This window comes from Pteropus medius, unplaced genomic scaffold (assembly GCF_902729225.1).
Source record: "Pteropus medius unplaced genomic scaffold, Ma_sr-lr_union100, whole genome shotgun sequence".
Lineage (NCBI taxonomy): Eukaryota > Metazoa > Chordata > Mammalia > Chiroptera > Pteropodidae > Pteropus > Pteropus medius.
The window spans coordinates 4,321,155-4,339,048 of record NW_024340693.1 but is presented as its reverse complement, the minus strand read 5'-3'; the positions used below and the strand labels follow the sequence as shown (position 1 = coordinate 4,339,048).

The window sequence follows — 17,894 nt, the reverse complement described above, 5'->3', positions numbered from 1 at the left end:
TGGGGGTAAAACCACACATTTGGTGACCAGAAGTGTTTTGAGCTGAGACACAGGAGAAACAGAAAAATTGGGTTATTCCCTACATGGAAAAAAAATCTGAGCGTTTCCTACACATAAGGCTAGTTGTTTAAAAGGCTTTTTAAAACATCAGCACATAAGGAAAACCAATGTCCACCAACAGGAAACTGGCTATGTTACTGCATTCAGACTACAATGGAGGCATTTAAAGGCTCTGCGTAGCTACGTTTATAAAAAATGAAGTATCTGCCGGGGAAAGATCTTGAAAACATTGTTTTCAAAAATCGAATTGCAGAAATCCACACACATGGTGTGATCCACTCCGTGGTTTAAAAGGACACGACGTTTACCTGTCCACCTCTGTGTCCAGAGTCCAAAGGGAGGACAGATGCAGTGAGGGGACCTTTCTTCTTCTCGGCATTCTGAAGTTTTTCTATTCAACATACAGAAGCATAAACAACAAAGATTTTTGGATTATGTAGCAATTCAAGTGCAAGTCGATGTCATCACTGCGGGTGTAATTTTGGGGGTTCCTTAAGTGTTTCCTCACTTTTAAAATCGTCTCGTAACACATGTGACTTTTTTCATGTTCAGAAAAAGGTTGTTTGAAAAACAAACATCTCCAACTGATGAATTGTATAGTATGTTAATTATAACTCAAGATGTTTCTTAAAACGAACTTTTACGTATCTGTTCTAATACACTTCGCTTTATTTAAATGTCCACTTTGAATACCAAATCTCAGAGGAAAAAGAAAAAACTTTTTTGTAATACTATTTTTAGAAATGTGTAACTGAAAGGCTCACGTTTTCATTGACGGACGGACGGCACGCCGCCAACTCACCCCAAGGGTCCCAGACACACACCCCAAAACATGCTTTGCAGCTTTATTGCAGCTTTCACCGCAAACACATTTCCCACCACCTGGGACCCGGAGTCCGCCTCGCAGAGTACAGACACACGACCCAGCGGCGACGAGGCGACGAGTCACATCCCGAGCCCACGGGGCGACGAGTCACACGTCGCGCGCACGTTCGCGGGCCGCTCCGGGAGCCGGGTCCAAAGGCCCGCGTGTTCCGGTTCCGGACTAGGTGGCGACGGGACGGCGGCTCCGCGTCAGGACCACTTCTTGGTGACGTTGAGGTGGCTGAGCTGGTCGACGAGCCGCCGGTGCGGGGGGAAGTTGGCCTCGCAGGCTGCCTTGATGGCCTGGAAAGCGGCCGCCCGGCGCGCCGCGGCGTGGCCGCGCTCCTGCTCAGCGCTGAGGTGCGGCGCGCTCAGCCAGTAGTGGTTCTCGGCTTCGGTCTCCAGGCGGCGGAGCGTGTTCTGCTTCGCCCAGGCGGACACGGCGCGCGGCCGCCGGTGCTTCCCGATCCACTGCCGGCCGGGGATGCGGTTGCGGCGCAGCAGGGCGGTCAGGAACATGGCGCCTGCGGAGGCGGAGAGACAGGTGGCGGCGTGGCCGGCGCCCACGAGACCGCGCGCCGCCGGCCCCGAGGGAAATGGGGCGCCCGCCCCCGGCCCCCCAGACGTCGGCGACCGTCGGCACACTCACCGATGGCACGCGCACGGAGCCCCACGTCCCTCACTGCGGGCGTATGCGACGCCGGAAGTGCGCCCGCGATGCCGGAAGTGCGCCCGCGACGCCGGGCCCCAGCAATCCCCGCGCGAGGATGCGGCTCTCGCGAGAAAGGACTCGCGCGACGCCGCTTAGCGGATGACGCTTGCGGCGCCGAGAGGTTCAAACGAGTGGCGGGCGCCACCCGCGCGGCGCGGTGTTCTCGCCATGGAGCTGATCCGGAGCTTCTGCGGGAGGCTGCGGGCTCTGGCCGTCACCCTGGACAGCGAGACGGCGCGGCTGCAGCGGGCGCTGGAAGGGGAGGACAGCGGTGAGCGGGGCCGGGGCCGCGCGCGCGGAGAGGGCCGTCTGTCCGCGTCGGGAGGGCCCGAAAGACGCGGCGCCCGGGACGGCTAGAGCCCAGGACGCGTCCCCGGTCACACACGGTGTGCTTTCGAGTCGCGCAGGACGTGTGCTCATTGACAAACATGCTATAGGAACAAAGTTAAACGGTTTCCCGTAAATGCAGCCGTTTAGCTCTGCTGTTTACATGTGTAGTGAGTGACTTTCGTCTCGCCCTCGGCTCCACAGGTGCAGTAAATGTCTCTTTTCCCCAACACACCGTGTTGCTCGCGCAAACGCCGGTACTCAGCATCGCCTTGACTTATTTATTTATTATTTATTTGTATGTAAATCAAAATTATCCACCACTAACCTTTGTATTACAGGTTTTTTGGAGTTGTTACAAGAGTCGTTTGAGGTTTAATAAATGTCATAATTGTAATGTCCTTAACATATTGCACCCTGTAGACACAGAGTTCTTTTCCTTAAGTTATATTATGAGTGATTTCCCAGCCATGTAAAAATATTCATTCTTGTGACTGGAAAAACAACGTGCACAACGAAATTTCGAGACACAGAAAAATAGAAAAAAGAAATACGTAGGTCCTCTAACTCCACCATCAGAAGTCACCACTAATAGTATTTTAGTAGCTTTTTTACCTTATTTTTAGAGTTGCTTTGGTTTTGTCTGATTTTGTTTACAGTTGAGATAATGCTGTAAGACACAAAATTCTATTAACATTTTTGAATTCTTGAGATATGGCCAAATTGCTTTCCACCAAGCTTGTGCAAATTTACCCTTAATCAGTTGATGACCATGTGTTGTTTCCACTTTTTCCCTGTTGTGAAAAGTGCTGCTGTAAACTTCCATGTGTTAGTATTTATGTGCACTTGACTAATATTTTCATTTCTCCCTGATGCACGCGTAGACGGGTGCACGCTTAGCTGGGTGCATGAATAGACAGGGGTACACTGTTTATGTGCACTCGACTAACGTTTTCAGTTCTCCCGGGTGCACACGTAGACGGGTGCACGCTTAGCTGGGTGCATGCGTAGACAGGGGTACGCTTACACTTACACGTGGGTTTGGTGGCGCCAGGGCAGTCCCATGTTTACCTTTTTGAGGAGCTGACACATTGTTTTCCCCAGTGGATGCACCATGGTGTAGCTCCACCAGCAGTGAATGGTGGTTACAGTTTCTCCATCAACATTTGTTACTGTCTGTCTTTTTGGTAATAGCCATGCTAGTGTGTATGAAGAAGAAAATCGTTGTGGTGTGGCTTTGCGTTTCCCTAATGAAAAGTGGTTGACTTTTAACAGGTGGAAGGAGACCTTCAAAGGAGATATATTTTATATTTTAGAAAAGAGAAATATAGCCCTTTAAAAACCTGCTTTTACACTATATACGTGACCAAATGATTAAGAAGAAAGGTGACAGTACAGTGGGTAAAGGGTGTCTTTTCAGTTAATGGTGCCAGGTCAGTTGTACACTTGTAGAAAAAAGAATGCATCTTGAACCTTACCTTGTACCATTTACAGAAATCAATTCCAGATGGATTTTAGCTCTGAATGCAAAAGACAAAACAATAAAGCTTTTAGAAGAAAACAAAAGTGTTGTCACTGGCAAGTATTTTTAGAACAGGAATCAAAAAGTGCTCACCATAAAGGAAAAATTTGCTCAGTAGGGCCACGTTCCCTCCTCCTCCCCTCCATTCTCCCCTCCCTCCCTCCTTGACCTGAGTGCTGATGTTGCAGGTGTTTACTTTGAAAGTTCACCAAACTATATACATATGATTTCTGTACTTTTCTATATGTTATAGTTTAATAAGACTTTTAAAGAAGGGCCTTTGCACTTTGTGATTGACGGGTTATCAATTACAAATAAATACAAAAGTTTATTTTAAGAAAATATATTTAATTATATTTTCTATTTTTTCTCCTTTTTCTCTTACACTTTTTCCTTTCAATATTTATATCAAAGACTTTGAAGTTTATCCAATGAGAATTTTACATGACCTTCATTCAGAAGTTCGGACTCTAAAGGTACCACTCTTACAATACTAATTTATCTTTTTTACGTGGTAATTTAAAATCTAAATAGACCTAGTCAAAAGTTAGAGAAATTCTAATGTACTTTTTTTCCTTGAAAAAGGATGATGTCAGCACTCTTCTTGACAAAGCAAGTTTGGAAAGTAAAGAAAGCATTTGTTTCATAAAGGCAGCGAAAGTACTGATGAAGAAGAATTCAGTGGACATCATGAAAGTAAGAGAAGTTTTCCAGAAGTATGGATATAATCCACGGGCCAAGAACGGTTCAGGTGTGCATCGCTTGCATTTTCCAGCATCCGTTTCCATAGTAAAGAGGGCAGCACCGTCGGGAAGAGCGCTGTGGGCTTGGCCGCGGCCCCGTTCTCGCTCTGTCTCCGGTGCCCGCTGCTCCATCGTGTGACACAGCGCCCTGTGCTGGACGTGGCGCTGGTCGGTGGTGCGGTGTAAGGACTGTCCTTGCTGTCCTTTCCAAATGCTAGACAAGGACTGACACGTGTATGTTGGCTGTCAACAAGTAAAAAATTACTTTTAGAAAAGAACTAGCAGTGCTAGGTGAAAGACGAGGACAAGAGAGATCTATGTGACTTGATGGCGCCCGGTCCCCAGTCCCCTAAGAAATGGAGACTTGCCATCAGGCATCGATCCATTTTTGTTCTCAATGTCCTCTTCTGTAGATTGAGAGATTTGGGCTAGATAAATTGATAAAGCCCTCTTCGTGTTAGATTCTAACGAAGGGCGGGATAGCACGGTGGCTTCAAATTCAGGGCCGAACCGCCTCTTCAGACCTCTGATCCACCCCTTGCTAGCTGTGTTGTCTTTGACCAGCGACTTCACCTCGCACCTTTTTCTGGTTTGTGAAGTGGAAGTGTTTAATGGTCTCTACCTCTCAGGCTGTATTAGGTTAAATGAGGCGAAGCTGCCTGGAACAGCGCCTGGCATGATACTCGCCAGGCACTGCCTGTTGCTAGGGCTCGGCTCGCTCCTCTGGTCAGCTTGAGTCAGCGTCTTCCGTGCCTTCGCTTCCATTATGAGAATGGTCTTTGTACATAAGTAAAACTCTAAATTCAACAAATACATATGAGGACATGCATGGAAGGTATATTAACCCGTCCACACGGTGTGATGGAAGGAATTCAGTTGACTTTGGTGTGGAGCCGTGCCTTCAAACGCTGGCCCCACCTGTCACACATGCAACTACATGCATGATCATGGGCAGTGTCTCTAAATTGCTTTCCCTCATTTGTGAAATGGGGACGATAATACCTCCCCATGGGGCAGTGATCACGGTGACGATTTTATTTTATTAATCTCATCCATGACAGCCTTGTGATAAGTAACATTTCTCAGAATTAACAGAAAGCACTGTCGAAACAGAACTCAGTCAGTGGCTGCCTCTTCTGAGAGCCAGAAGCCATGAAATCAACATTGATCACTTTCTTTTGTGTGGGGCACCGTCCAGGTTTAACGTGTCCTGGCTCGTGCACAGACACAGTTCCCTATCCTCGTTCACTTCCAGTTGCCAATCAAAAAGCACATGGCGCCTTCAGAGGAGAAGCACACCTCCGCTTCCTCAGGTCTGCTGGACCTCTTAGCTGCTCAGATGAACACAGCCTAAATCTGTCTCTTTCCTCTTCCTTCGGACAGGGATCCAGTGTGCCAGTATCTGAGAGACCCCATTTCAGCTACAGACCTCCCTTTAAAGATAAGCAAACAGAAAGGGCCTTGGCCTTGTAGGTGCTGTCCAGATTCATTAACCAGCAGTGCACCAGGGGTTGAAGAGGACTGTGGGAAGGAGTAAGGTGGTCAGTAAGTGACTTCATCTGAGACGCAGTGTGGCGGCTAGTGTTGGGGTCTGGAGCCAGATGTAACCTGTTCACAGTTGAGAAGTCGCATGTCTTTAATGCTCGCCTGCTGTTTCTCAGTAGGCCTGTGATGTGTTCTAGATTGATGTAGGATAAACAGTTATCTCTAAGTCTTTCCTTGTTAGGCATCTGTAAGTTAAAAATGTAAATATTTTCATGCTTTGTGTTGACTCTAGATTGTAGTTAATTACACACTAATGAATGGCACCGAATGACAGTGGTTCCCTAACACAGCAAGAGCCACTAAGTCACATCGAGTGGGGAAGTAAGAAAGTTGGACTTACATTTGTGCGCATGGACTTTTCATCTTTTGACAGTTCCGTTTATTTCCTTTCTCTAACGTCATCAAAATGGGACGTGGGTGGACAAGAGGTACTGCAGGAAATTCCCAAAGGTACACTCGAAGCAAAACTCGGGAGACTAAGGAGAGGATCAGGACGGAGCCCGCCCGGGGCATTGCAGATGGAGCTGTGTCCCGTGGGTTTAGCACGGGAGGGTTCCTGGCGCGTGTTTGCGTGGACCGTGACTGCCTTGGTCTCCCCAGGGGGCGAGCAGGAGGCCGACACTGCACCAGAGTCTGCTGGGGACGCGACCCGCCCGGGGCCCGACGGGGAGGACGATGCGCCGCCCCCCGCCGCCCCACGCAGCCATGGATCCGGCACGTCTGTGAGCAGCACACCCCCGAGCAGCCCGCAGCTGGCTGACTTCGGGCTGGAGCGCTACCTGGTCGCCGCGCAGGCCGGACGCAGCCACGCCGAGGGGCGGGAAGCGCTAACTCCACCGTCCCAGCCGTCACCAGCCAAAGTGCGGAAAACGACGTGCGCCCTGAGCGCCGACGATTTCGAGTGTGTGACCCCGAAACTGCAGCACCTCAGTATCTCCCAACACAGCGCGAGTTTAAATGGGGATCTCACCGTGGGCCTCGGAAGTGTGGAGGATGAGAGGTACGCGGCTTCCTTCCAAGGCGCGGTCTCCCTGGCTCTGAAGCTTTTGTGTGTGTTGATTCTTTCCTAGAGGAAATGTGGTATTCCAGACCGTGCCTTTCCTTCGAACGGGTTTCAGGGCTCTCTCATTTCCCACTTTCCCGAATCACCAGTTCCGTCAGAAAGCTCGGCAATCGGTTTCCTTGGGCTATAGACGCTGTAGAAGGAGTGATAAAGGTCTAGAAATACTACGGCGTTTGTTGGGCTAGAGAAGCGAGGGTAAGCGAGGGGGGTGAAGCTGTTCAGAATGTGCGGGTTTGGCATGGAGACCCGGGAGGAGATGCAGGTCGGGGACAAGCCGCCAGTTTCTGTCCGGTCGCCCAGACGGCTCTAGGGGAGGACCTGAGAGGCCGCTGGGGGTGGGGAGCAGGTGACGCTTCCACACCTGGCTTTGAGGTGCTTAATGTCCATGGGAAGCCCAGAGATGACTTCTGTGCCAGACCGAAGAGGTTAGGAGTGATTAGTGTGAAATTAGTAATCAAAGAGTTATATCGAACGTTAAAGCACCATGTGTCAAAGTAGCCAAGCAGTATCCAGACATAAATCCTTAAGACCCGTAATTAAAGAAGGAAAATGAACATTCAACTCAAAGAGTCCGAAAAGGCCACACAATTCTGGGGAAAAGAGATGGGAGTGAACACAAAGACGAAGTGAAACGTCATTACAAAAGAGTTTCGGAAGGTTAGGACTGGTACATCTGAGGACTGGCGCTTACTTAAACAAATGCAGATAACAAAACCACAAACTAAGGCCTATAATTTTTTTATTTTTTAAGCTGGTAGAAATAATACAGAATATAATAGTGGGAAATTTGGAAAGTTCACATAAATGAAAAGAAGCCATTTAACTTGTGCTTCTTTATGTTTTACAAATAACTAGTTAGTAAATGTAGTGGGGAAAAAACATTTAAATTAGCAACAAAAAAGTAAAATACCCATACATTTGTAGGCGAAAGGCCTATGTGATTAAAACCATAAAACATTTCTGAGTTATATAAAGAGAAAGTTAGGATGAAGAAAGATATTCCTGAATTGAATGACTGAATATTAGCAAGATGTTCAATCATATTGAATTAATTTGTAGGTGTCATGCAGTTATAACAGTCTCCATAGGATTTTTTTTTAAGGTGGAGAAAGATGGGTATTTGACAAAGCGATTCAAAAATTTGTTTGGAAGAATAAAAAATAGCCAAGAAAATAATGAAAAGTAACAGTAATAAAGGGACTTGACCTGCCAGACATTAAAATATATAAAGCAAAGTAAAATAGTACGAAACTGTCGCAGACTGGGCCTGCAACTGGAACTGAATAACCAAGAGACACTCTAATTTATAGGAGTTGATTTATGTAATAAGTTGAACTTAGGGCTTTCCTTTTACTCAGAGATTCTTAACTCACTTCTAAGTCAAAACTATCAATAGAAAATGACTTGTAATCTTTTATGAGTCAAGATTACACATTTGAAAAAGAAAATTGTTCCATGGGCCTTCTGTTCCCTAAAACAGGACGAATGAGTGCATCCAGACTTGATGATTTATAGGAAGATTAACTTTTTTTAACCTTATGATTTCCCTGTTACTCACACCAGTGAGGAAGCCATAGAAACAGAACCAGTGTCCGGCGGTGATTCCTGTGCCACGCCTGGCCTCGTGAACCAGCGGCTGGGAAGAAATGGTGAGTGTAAACACAAGTTGCTTCTCTGCCGTGTCTTCCCAGACTGCTTCTGGACAGGTGTCCAGGAGTCCTGCGTCCCAGCTGGGGACACTGCGGTCCTGAAGGACCACTCCCTAGGTTCAGCATGATTTCACCTGAGAGGAGTTTTCTGATCTGCTTTTCGTACTCTCCCTGGTTGTATTCTGCATTTGGCAGCGGGTTTGTTTCTAATTTTCTAGATTAAAGCACGTAACTGCGTATCTAGTCACCAACTTTTTGATGTAGAGCCGGCAGCACCCTTTTTAACTGTAGCTCAGCCTCTCGTGAGAGTTCTACAGTGACTTTCTGACAGAAGCCACACCCAGAATGTGTCAGCTACCACTGCAAATTTTGCATTTTCTAAATAGTAGAAATTTATGTTGTAGAAATTTTTATGTTGTTTTTTTATATTTGCCCTAGCAAACATGAAAACATTGGTTTTCATGAAAATATAAAATAAAAAATCCTAGAGTTCTGTGATTTCTTTGAATAATTATTTTTTATTGTCTAATTTATACCAGCTTTATTGGCAAACTTTTAAAAGTAACTTGTCTTTATCAGGTCTTTCAAAGTTTTGGATATGTTTTTAGAAAAATTCTTTTTGTACCGGTTTCAGTGACTTGTTATTAATAAGTATAAACAAGTGTGAAAGAATACGACTGACTTACGGTAAGCGTAGAGCTCAACCTGTAACAGAAAACTGAGCTGTGTTAAAAGTAGCCTATATTTCTTTCTCAAAAAGAAAGAGCGTTTGGGCCCCCGCCTCACACATATTCAGAAGTCAGTTCCCCATGGACAGTAGTGACGAGAACGCCCTTACGACGTCGGCAGACTGCACCGTGGGAGACGCGGAAGGCCTGGCTTTGGCCGCTGGCGACCTCGCTTGGAGGAGCCTCGTTCAGTTTCTGCTGTGTCTTTGACCCAGTTTTTAATGCCACACAAGTACCATTATGACAGTGTTTATAGTCTGTACTGACTAAAACGTAGCGATTTGCCACGCTCGTGTTCGCCGTCGCTGCCTGTGTCGCGCTCGTCGCTCTGGGCGGGTTTTCTCGTTCAAGTGCACCCTTCAGCCCTTCTCCCAGAGGCGGTAGTTCAGCTGTGCGCAGTGGTCTTGCATTTCTGAAAACGTTTCTTTCTTTCTTTTTCACTCATTCTTGAATGATGATTTAGCTGGGTGTGGACTAGATCGGCGGCTGTTTTTCTTCGGGATTTTGAAGTGCACTGTGATTTGCTGTCTTGCTCCTGGTGAGCAGGGTGTATTGGTCTGGCTGGCTTTTGTTTGTAGACAATCTTTCTTCTCCTCTGGTAGTCTCTAAGGGTTTTGTCTTTACCTGTGACATTCCACACTTCTCTGTAATCCACATGTGTATTTGTTTTCATTTGTCGTGTTGAGAATTTGGTTTTCCAAGCGAAGGGCTCGCCATGCGTTGGAAAAACACTTGCATTGTGTCTTGGGCAGCACCACCCCCAAGTAGCCCACGTTCCTCCAGAGACTCCGCACTGTCCTTCGCAGCCACCCCTCGGCCCCCTGGGTGGCTCGCTCCCCCTGAGCGCTCAGCTTGGGGGTGAAGGCGATGTGCGCCCTGCCGCCCACGCCCGTGGAGCCTCCTTCCTATTTGCTGTTTCTCTCGCCCTAGTCTAGGTTATTTTATTCCATCACTTGAATTTTTACTATTTTCTGCTTTATGAGTTTCTGTTCCTTTTTTCTCTTATGTACCATTCTCTTGCGTTATGATTTCTGTGCCTTTGTTGATCATCTTAGATACATGTATCTGGAAGACTCTTTAAGGTGTTGATTCCTTGCTTATCACTCTGTCTCTCTGGGGCTTGTTTCCTCACAGCTGTGATCTCATCTCAAATGAGGCCGTGTGTGCCCCGTGGAGCTGTCCCACGCTTACCCCAGCCAGGGCTCGCCCATGGCAGACAGGTTTCCAGGTTCACCTTGGACGGCTCAGGTGACCTGCCCCAGACATGGCTGAACTCAGCGCCTGCAGCTCTATGCTCGATGGACTTGGTATCCTGAGCTTTCTACCTTCAGCCTCGCTTGCTGTCCTCCTGTGCCCTGGAGTCATGCCAGTGGGCAGAGGTTTCCGGTCCCTGGTTCATAGACTGTGCTTCTCTCCCAGGCCCTCGACGCCCCTCACGGGCCTGTGCCCTGACCCTGTCTGTGCCTGTCCGAAGCCCCAGGTGCTCCATTTGTACATGGAAATATCAGGTTAAGCAGAGGCTAGCATCTCACCACAGTTGCTTTTTTAAGTTAAAGTTATTCATGAGCTAAATCCCCAGTCCCCTCCGTCTCCTCCTCCCCAAATGACGCTTAAAGCGTAATCGTGTTTTCAAATTTCACCATCCAATCCATCCTCGTTTGTCACTTGCTTTGTTCACTCCCGGCATGTTTTTTACATTGACTTGTGTACGTCCAGTCTGTCCATTTTGGGGGGTCAGCAATATGCCACTGTACGAAGCAGCCACTGTATTTATCCATTTGCTCGTTAAGGGAGCGGTTACAATTTTGTTCTTTACCATCATAGGTTGTGCTGTAATGAAATTGTCCCTGGGTACCTGTGTTCCTCACACCCAGGAGACCTTCCGGGTCACTCATTCTAGAAGATGCTAAATTGCCTGGGAGAGGCTGCTCTGGTTTACTCTCCCCAGCGGTACCTGAGTTCCTGTGTCTCCTCCTGTTCCAGTGCTTGATGGCAATTAGACTCGACCATATTTTTCTGACATGTTCAGCGTTTCTCTCTGACGCCGCTTTGAGGCTGGCGCTAGTGTCTGCATGTGCGCTTCTGCTCCTGGGTCTGCTTTGTTCTAGGAGTCACTTTTCCACCCCTGACTAACGTCACACTGCTTTTCAGTCAGTGCAGCTTTCGAGTAGGTCGTGACATCTTGGGAGGTGAGTGACCTCCTTACCCTCCTCTTCCTTTTCATTCTTCAGAGAGATTCTCCATAAAGCTCTTACACAGTTGCTCATAGGTTTATTTGCGAGTACCTTGCTCTTTCTTGGTGCTGTTGTGAAAAATGTAAGTTTTCAAATTCTATCGTGTCTTGGGCAGCACCACCCCCGAGTAGCCCACGTTCCTCCGGAGACTCTTACACCAGAACTGTTCATTTTGGTGTACTGTACTTGTACCCGAGTTTTATTAGTGCTAATGATAATTAGATATGTGAATGTGACAGTTTTGTTATTTCCTGTCCAATCGAGCATACACTGGTTAGAATTCCTTAAGTTATTAAAAATAAAGCGCACAAATTATAGACAAGGATTGTAACCTAAACGTTGAAATCTTACTTCAGCTTCATTTTCAGGTGTTCGCTGTCACGCTGCTGCGTGTCTTCCAGATGTCGCGTGTGCACCGTCCCCCTCCGCACCTGCCTTCTGCACCCCGGGCCTGAGGCTCCCTCGCGTAGAGGGCAGTGCAGCTTCGGTAAATCTCCACAAAACCAAAGCGCTCGTCTGGCTTCTGGTGACTCCAACACCCTTTCCAGCCTCGGGCCGTGTGTTTAAAGAACGCAACCCGAGGCAGCCTTAGTCGTGTGTTCACTGTGTGTTTCTGGAGGGTGACTTCGCAGCCTCCAAGTTTCCCTGACTTTAACCATGTCTCAGAACTTATTCCAGGGCACACTGGGATAAAGATTTCTGACAGGGACGGTGAGGAGGGACAGCATTACTCATGAGAGCAAAACATGGGGAACAACCCAAGTGTCAAAAGGGAAGAAGCGAAATCCATCCAGTATAATCCCAGGGTCTGCTGTTACTGCCATGTGTTTTCTGAAAAATAGATGAGAACCTATCAAAAGAATGTTTTTAAGAAGTGCTTAATGGAATGGAAAATGGCATATATGTGTGTGTATGTGCACACATGCACGCGCGCGTGCACACACACACACACACAGCAGTCCCCCTGTTATCCACAATGTTGCTTTCCGTGGTTTCAGTTACCCGTGGTCAACTGCAGTCTGAAAATATTAAATGGAAAATTCCAGAAGTAAACAAGTCACGAGTTTAAAATTGCACGCCAGCCTGAGTAGCGGGATGAAATCTTGCGCCCTCCCACTCCATCCTGCTGGGGACACGAATCCTCTTTGTCCAGCATCCTCACGCCGTAGACACTACCTGTCTGCTAGTCACATAGTGGCCATCTGGGTTATCGGATCAACTGTCATGGGGTCACAGGGCTTGTGTTCAGGGCACCCCTGTTTTACTTAATAACAGACCCAAAGCCATTCACATTGCTTATGTTACAGTATCTTGCTATGATAGTTCTGTTTTATTGTTACTCTCTTACCGTGTCTGATTTATAAACTAAACAGCATCACAGGCAGATGCGTGTAGGGAAAAACAGCGTCTGCATCATTCGGGACGTCAGCCTTCCACTGGGCGCCTTGGAACGTATCTCCCATGGATAAGGGGGCACTGCTGCGTTTCAAGGAAAAAGAATGGATAGAAACACACTAAAACGTGCTTAGCTGTGGGTGGTTTTTATCCTTTTTTTCTCCCAGGTTTTTCCCAGTAAACAAACTTACTTTCCTCCAAACCTCATCCCTTTTGCAGTCGGTGCAAACACTGAGGACAGCCAGTGGGTGGGCCGGGCTGGCTGGTGGGACATTCTGCAGCAGTAGAGATGCTGTGTGTTCTGTGCTGTCCCGCACGGTAGCCGCCAGTCACAGCTGGCTGTTGAGCATATAAAATGTGGCAAGCGCATCTGCAGAGCTGACTTTTAATTTTTTTAATTTTATCAAATTGAAACCACCCCTGGCGGCTTGTGACTCCTCTGTGGGACAGGGTGGCTGTAGGGAAGCAGAATGCTGGGCTTACCTCACACCCGCTTTCTTCCTCATTGGGGCAGAGTCACACCGTCACGCCCATCCGTGCCGTGTCCCCCATCTGGCCCGTTCAGTGTTGCCTGAGGCCGGGAGGCGCCTCTCTAAATTTGGAGCTCATGCAGTTTTCGTGCTGAGCTCTAGCCCAGCTTTGTTAGTAACGAGGCTGGAGCTTTGTCCTCCGAGTGCTGTTCCTTTGTTTCCTTGGTTTTATTTAGCGCTTGGTCAGGGGGAGGGGTCATTTTTGGCCTTCTCGGAGACCCCAACAGAACCAACAATTTTTATTTACTGTATTATTTTATACCAGCGTAATTTGACGATTTATTTTTATTCATTAGGCATCCACGAATTATCCACCTTCAAAAACAAATAGTTCATCCAGCGACTGGGAAGTGAAAGGCTGCACGTCATCAGCTCTGAGTTCAGACAAGTGCTTTGACAATTTCATGGCTCCCTCTTCTCCCACGATTTCTTCGTACGAGAACCTGCTCCGAACACCTACACCTCCAAAAGTTACTGCAGTTCCAGAAGACATTCTCCAGGTTAGTTTTTCAAAGTTAGATATTCGTACATCCGCTACGGAGCCCGTGATTTCTCGCAGGGCTGATGCGCTGGTTCGGGTCTTGATAACGTCTGAATTCCGGGGGCCAGGCCCTCCTGGCACTGCCTGGCCGAGCACAGGTGCTGGCGTCATCAGACTTACGGCCTCGTGGCGCATTTTCTCTTCAGCTCGTGGTCATTTCCCTGCGATGGCCACGCTGAGCACTGTCTCCATGGGCGGTGTCGCTGGCAAAGCCAGGAATGCCGTTTACCCTGCAGTTCCCAGAGTGGGGTGTCGTGAATAACTACCTGTGTTTCTTGGACTTGCGATGTCTTGTACTTCAGTTTGAGAAACAGTGATTGAAACATATTAGAACTCTTTGACACTGTTTATCGTTAGTCTCCTACTGAGTTCTAACTCCAGATCTGCTAAGTGGCCACCAGCCCGATGTGGCACACGTCCCCGCCTTCGTAGAAGTCGTGGTGTTTGGCTATTGTTGCTTAGGTGGATGGAACTCCCAGTAACCATTGTGGCAACCTTCCTGAGAGGAAGGAAGCTGCTTTGGAAGATACTGGGCGCCACGAGAACGGACCCATCCCGAGATCCCACTGGAGCGTGTGCCAGCGCCCTTGGTCTCCCTGGTGTCCTCGGCCTTGACGGAAACAGAGCGAGGCAGGGGCAGTTCCTGTCTAGACATTTTATAGTCCAACTTCTCTTTATTCCTGTGTTAAAACAGAGAAAGCTCCTGTTTAATGCATCACCTCTTTATGAAAAAAATCATAGCTGATATTTCAGAGTTGTCTTTTTATAATTCATGTAACCAGTGATCTTTCTCCTGAGCATCTGACCCGCCTCTTTCCTCTCTGTTTTCCCTGGCGTCTTTGTAAAGGCCTCGGTCCGCTGCTGCGTGCTGACATCAGCCTTCCGTGCGTTTCAGAGGGCGTCAGATGACGGGCCTGCGCACCCACGTTAAGCGTCTAATATTGCAGTCTTTTCTGCACTGCTAGAAAATTCCTGCGTTTCCCAGTAACCCATGCCTTCAGACGCCCCTGGGCTTTTTTTTTAATGTTTTCTAACACTTTCCAAATTGATGTTGTTCACGCAACTTAATAAAAAAGAATTTGCTTGGTTTTAGATTCTATCAAAATACAACCGAAACCTAGTCACTCCAGTGACAGTTCAGGCCGTGCCACCCAGAGCAGCATTCCTTTCTAGAGGCGAAGGACGGGGCCTCGGAGAAGTGGGGTGAGTGTGTCATTTGAGGAGAGCAGTTTCAAAATTTAACATTTGAATGGTAGTAAAAGTCTGTAACTGACACTTCACTTGCCAGTTTGGGTTAGTAGCTTCCTCCTCCCAGTGGGGATCGTTGACCCCCTGCCGCCCTGACTCCTACAATGCAAGTCTGACCATGTCCTTGGCGACCTCTTCCCAACTGTTTATGTAAAGTGTAAAATGTGACCACAGGGTTGTGTCACTTGTTGACAGCTGTTAAGTATACCTGATGTTTTTTATCTGTGTTTTCGCAGAGACTCCAGTGGGTCCGTCCGCCCGTTAAGAAACTGAACAGAGTGAGATGGAAGCCGAGCTGGACTGACCTTGCTGTCACAGCCCCTGTGTGTCTCCTCCTCTCGAAACACCAGCCCATGTTAAAGATGCACGTGGACACTGATGCCATGATATGCCTTTTACTATGCTTTGATTTAGTTTAACCTCAGTCTTGTTGACATGTAGCTCAGTTCCGTTTTTAGATATCAGTACTATTGCATTGATTTGCTTTGCCCTACCTAATCTAATAGTAGTTTAATGAATATTAGGAAGCAGGATCAATAACTTAAAATGTGAATGTTACTGGTTGCTACTCGAATAAGGCCACCCTGGTCTCCTCGGGGCCGTATGGGTGCTGCTGTCTACTGTCTGGGGCCCCTCGATTCTTACTCTGCCCTCACATCTCCTCTCACGACTGTCCCCAGGTCTTACACCTTCCACTTCAGCGTTGTGCTTTGAGGACAGTCACTGAATTTAGGAAAAGAGAGGGGCTCGGCGGACTGGGTCGCTGCACGGGGCGGGTGTCAGCGGCGCGAGTGGCCTGTCTGCGTCAGGGTGCGCTTCTGCTTTTCCCCTCAGCTTTCCCCTTGGTTCATTTCCACCCTCTGCTCAGCTCTCTGGCACGTGGCCGCCGGCCTCGGTGCGTTCCCCTCTCCAGCTTGGCCTCACTCTGGAAGAGTCCGATGATGTCCTCAGCCATCTGCCCCTCTCTAGACCGTCAGCGGTGCCACGGGAGACCAGGAGCCTTATGCCGCAGTGAGGCTCTCGCTGCCCTGTCCACCCCGCAAGACCCTTCTCGCCCAAGTCTAGCTGGCGGCGGTGTCACCTGACGCGTGAGTCCGGGGAGCGCTGCTGGCCACCGCCAGTGGGAGAGTAAGGACCCAGCTGAGGAGACCAGCTAAGAACTGGGGAAGAAGCAGCTGGCAGGGTGCTTCAGGCTTGGCCTCGGGGCATGTGATGGGGTGCAGGGCGCCCTCCATCATGGTGCCTTAAAAGTCATGGGAAGACCTGTCACGTGCTCTCTGGTCAAAATCGTCACTAAAACAAAACTCGATTCTCTGTTCTTGGAATTAATGTGTAGTTACAATGTTTGTTAAATATGATGTAACATAAACTACTTTCAAAATACTCAGTTTTATTTTTTAAGGTCAAGCTCTAGTCAACCTTCTCAGCCTTTCCTTCCTCGCCAACCACAGCACTTGTCCTAGGCCCCAGAATGGACTCAGTGGCTGGGGCAGAGTGTGGGGGCCACCACAGGGCAGGAGGGGCCCAGCCACCTGGCACAGGCCGTCGGGAGCGCCAGTAAGGAGGACGGAAGCGCCTCAGGGAGCATGGTGGTTCTGTCGGTGTTGCTAAGAAGACAGAACTGACCATTGCACTTGGCAGAACGGGCGTCACCAAGAGGGCGGGAGGACCCTGGGACAGCTGGGACACTGCTCTGTGAGTTCTGGAGAAGGGAGGGGAGAGATGGTGCAGGGCAGAGGCGCTGGGAACCAGCCTGGGGTTGCCCCGTGGACATCACAGGCATCACCATCTGCCACCTACTGTCTGCGAACGTGGGCGCTTGTTTTGTGATGGACCCTCAAGTTCAGCCTGGCCTCACCACTCCCCTCCTGTGACCCGCATTTCTGTTCCTGGGAACTAAGGGGCCACCGGCCACTTGAGCTTCAGACTTGAGGGTCTTTCAGGCGCGTCTCCCTGGCAGTGGAAGGAAGCTCAGCATGCTCAGGATGCCACAGGCCCTGTGCACTTTGACCCTCGGTCCCTTCCCTCTGTCACCTTCTTGACTGCCTGAGGCCCCACAGGGCTGTGCTCTGCCCCAGCACTTGCCACCCACTCCCCAGGGCCACTGTTCCTCAACCCTAGCTGCACATACTTGGCACGCGTCTGCCCGCCACGCCTGCGCTTTAAAGGAAGACAGTGTCCTGCTGTTGCGCTCAGCCAAGGGTCCCAGACCCGTCCGCACTGCCAGGTAGCACAGTGGGGACCCTTGGGACTGGGCGCGCCCGTCTTCTGGGGGTAGAGCCATGCAGGGAGCCACCCACTGCCATCTCCTCCGCGGAGGGAGAGGCCCACACAGCCGTGGTCCCGCAGGCCCAGGCCAGGTGGTTCGAACGCCCCTCGGTCGCTGACGCAGGACCAACCATGCTGACGCCGCTGCTGCTTTCTCGTTGCAGGCACACCTCGGGGACTCGGCAGAGCAGCCAATGGTGACGTCTGCCTGCAGAAGGTCCTCCTTCAACGTGTCGGAATGTGACACTGGTGCAACCCAGTGACGCAGGGCCTGGGGACCAGGTCAGTCCATATTTGAACCTCCGAAGAGTCTTGGCTTGCCTGCAGCAGGCCCAGATGAATGCCATCTTATGGAAGACGGTCCCACTCCGCAGTCTAGGAGATGCCGTTGCCAAGCACGGTGCCTGCCAGGCTGTCGTGAAGCACCCAAGTGTGCGTCTCCTTGTTGCCTGTTCCCCCACGGGC

General features: G+C 49.1%; 2 protein-coding genes across 4 annotated transcripts; one reads left to right on the top strand and one right to left on the bottom strand.

The window, feature by feature from the left end:
• Positions 1–707: 707 nt before the first annotated feature.
• Positions 708–1,668, bottom strand: MRPL57 (mitochondrial ribosomal protein L57). The gene is made up of 2 exons (XM_039863292.1): positions 1,574–1,668; positions 708–1,448 (listed from the first exon to the last, which is right to left on the bottom strand). Exon 2 carries the CDS (start codon positions 1,441–1,443, stop codon positions 1,135–1,137), a length of 309 nt encoding a protein of 102 aa, XP_039719226.1. The 5' UTR covers positions 1,444–1,448; positions 1,574–1,668; the 3' UTR covers positions 708–1,134.
• A 40-nt stretch (positions 1,669–1,708) lies between these two features.
• On the top strand, positions 1,709–16,544 carry SKA3 (spindle and kinetochore associated complex subunit 3). Of its 3 annotated transcripts, none has more exons than XM_039863235.1 (9): positions 1,709–1,907; positions 3,900–3,961; positions 4,071–4,236; positions 6,374–6,773; positions 8,400–8,485; positions 11,804–11,934; positions 13,669–13,872; positions 15,007–15,116; positions 15,398–16,544. In XM_039863235.1, the coding sequence occupies exons 1-9, from the start codon at positions 1,736–1,738 to the stop codon at positions 15,432–15,434; spliced, it is 1,368 nt and encodes a 455-aa protein (XP_039719169.1). In that variant the 5' UTR covers positions 1,709–1,735; the 3' UTR covers positions 15,435–16,544. The 3 variants fall into 3 exon arrangements, with proteins under 3 accessions (XP_039719169.1, XP_039719178.1, XP_039719187.1); XM_039863244.1 differs by having other exon boundaries at positions 1,712–1,907; positions 11,816–11,934; XM_039863253.1 differs by lacking the exon at positions 1,709–1,907 and adding an exon at positions 2,013–2,167.
• Positions 16,545–17,894: the final 1,350 nt, after the last annotated feature.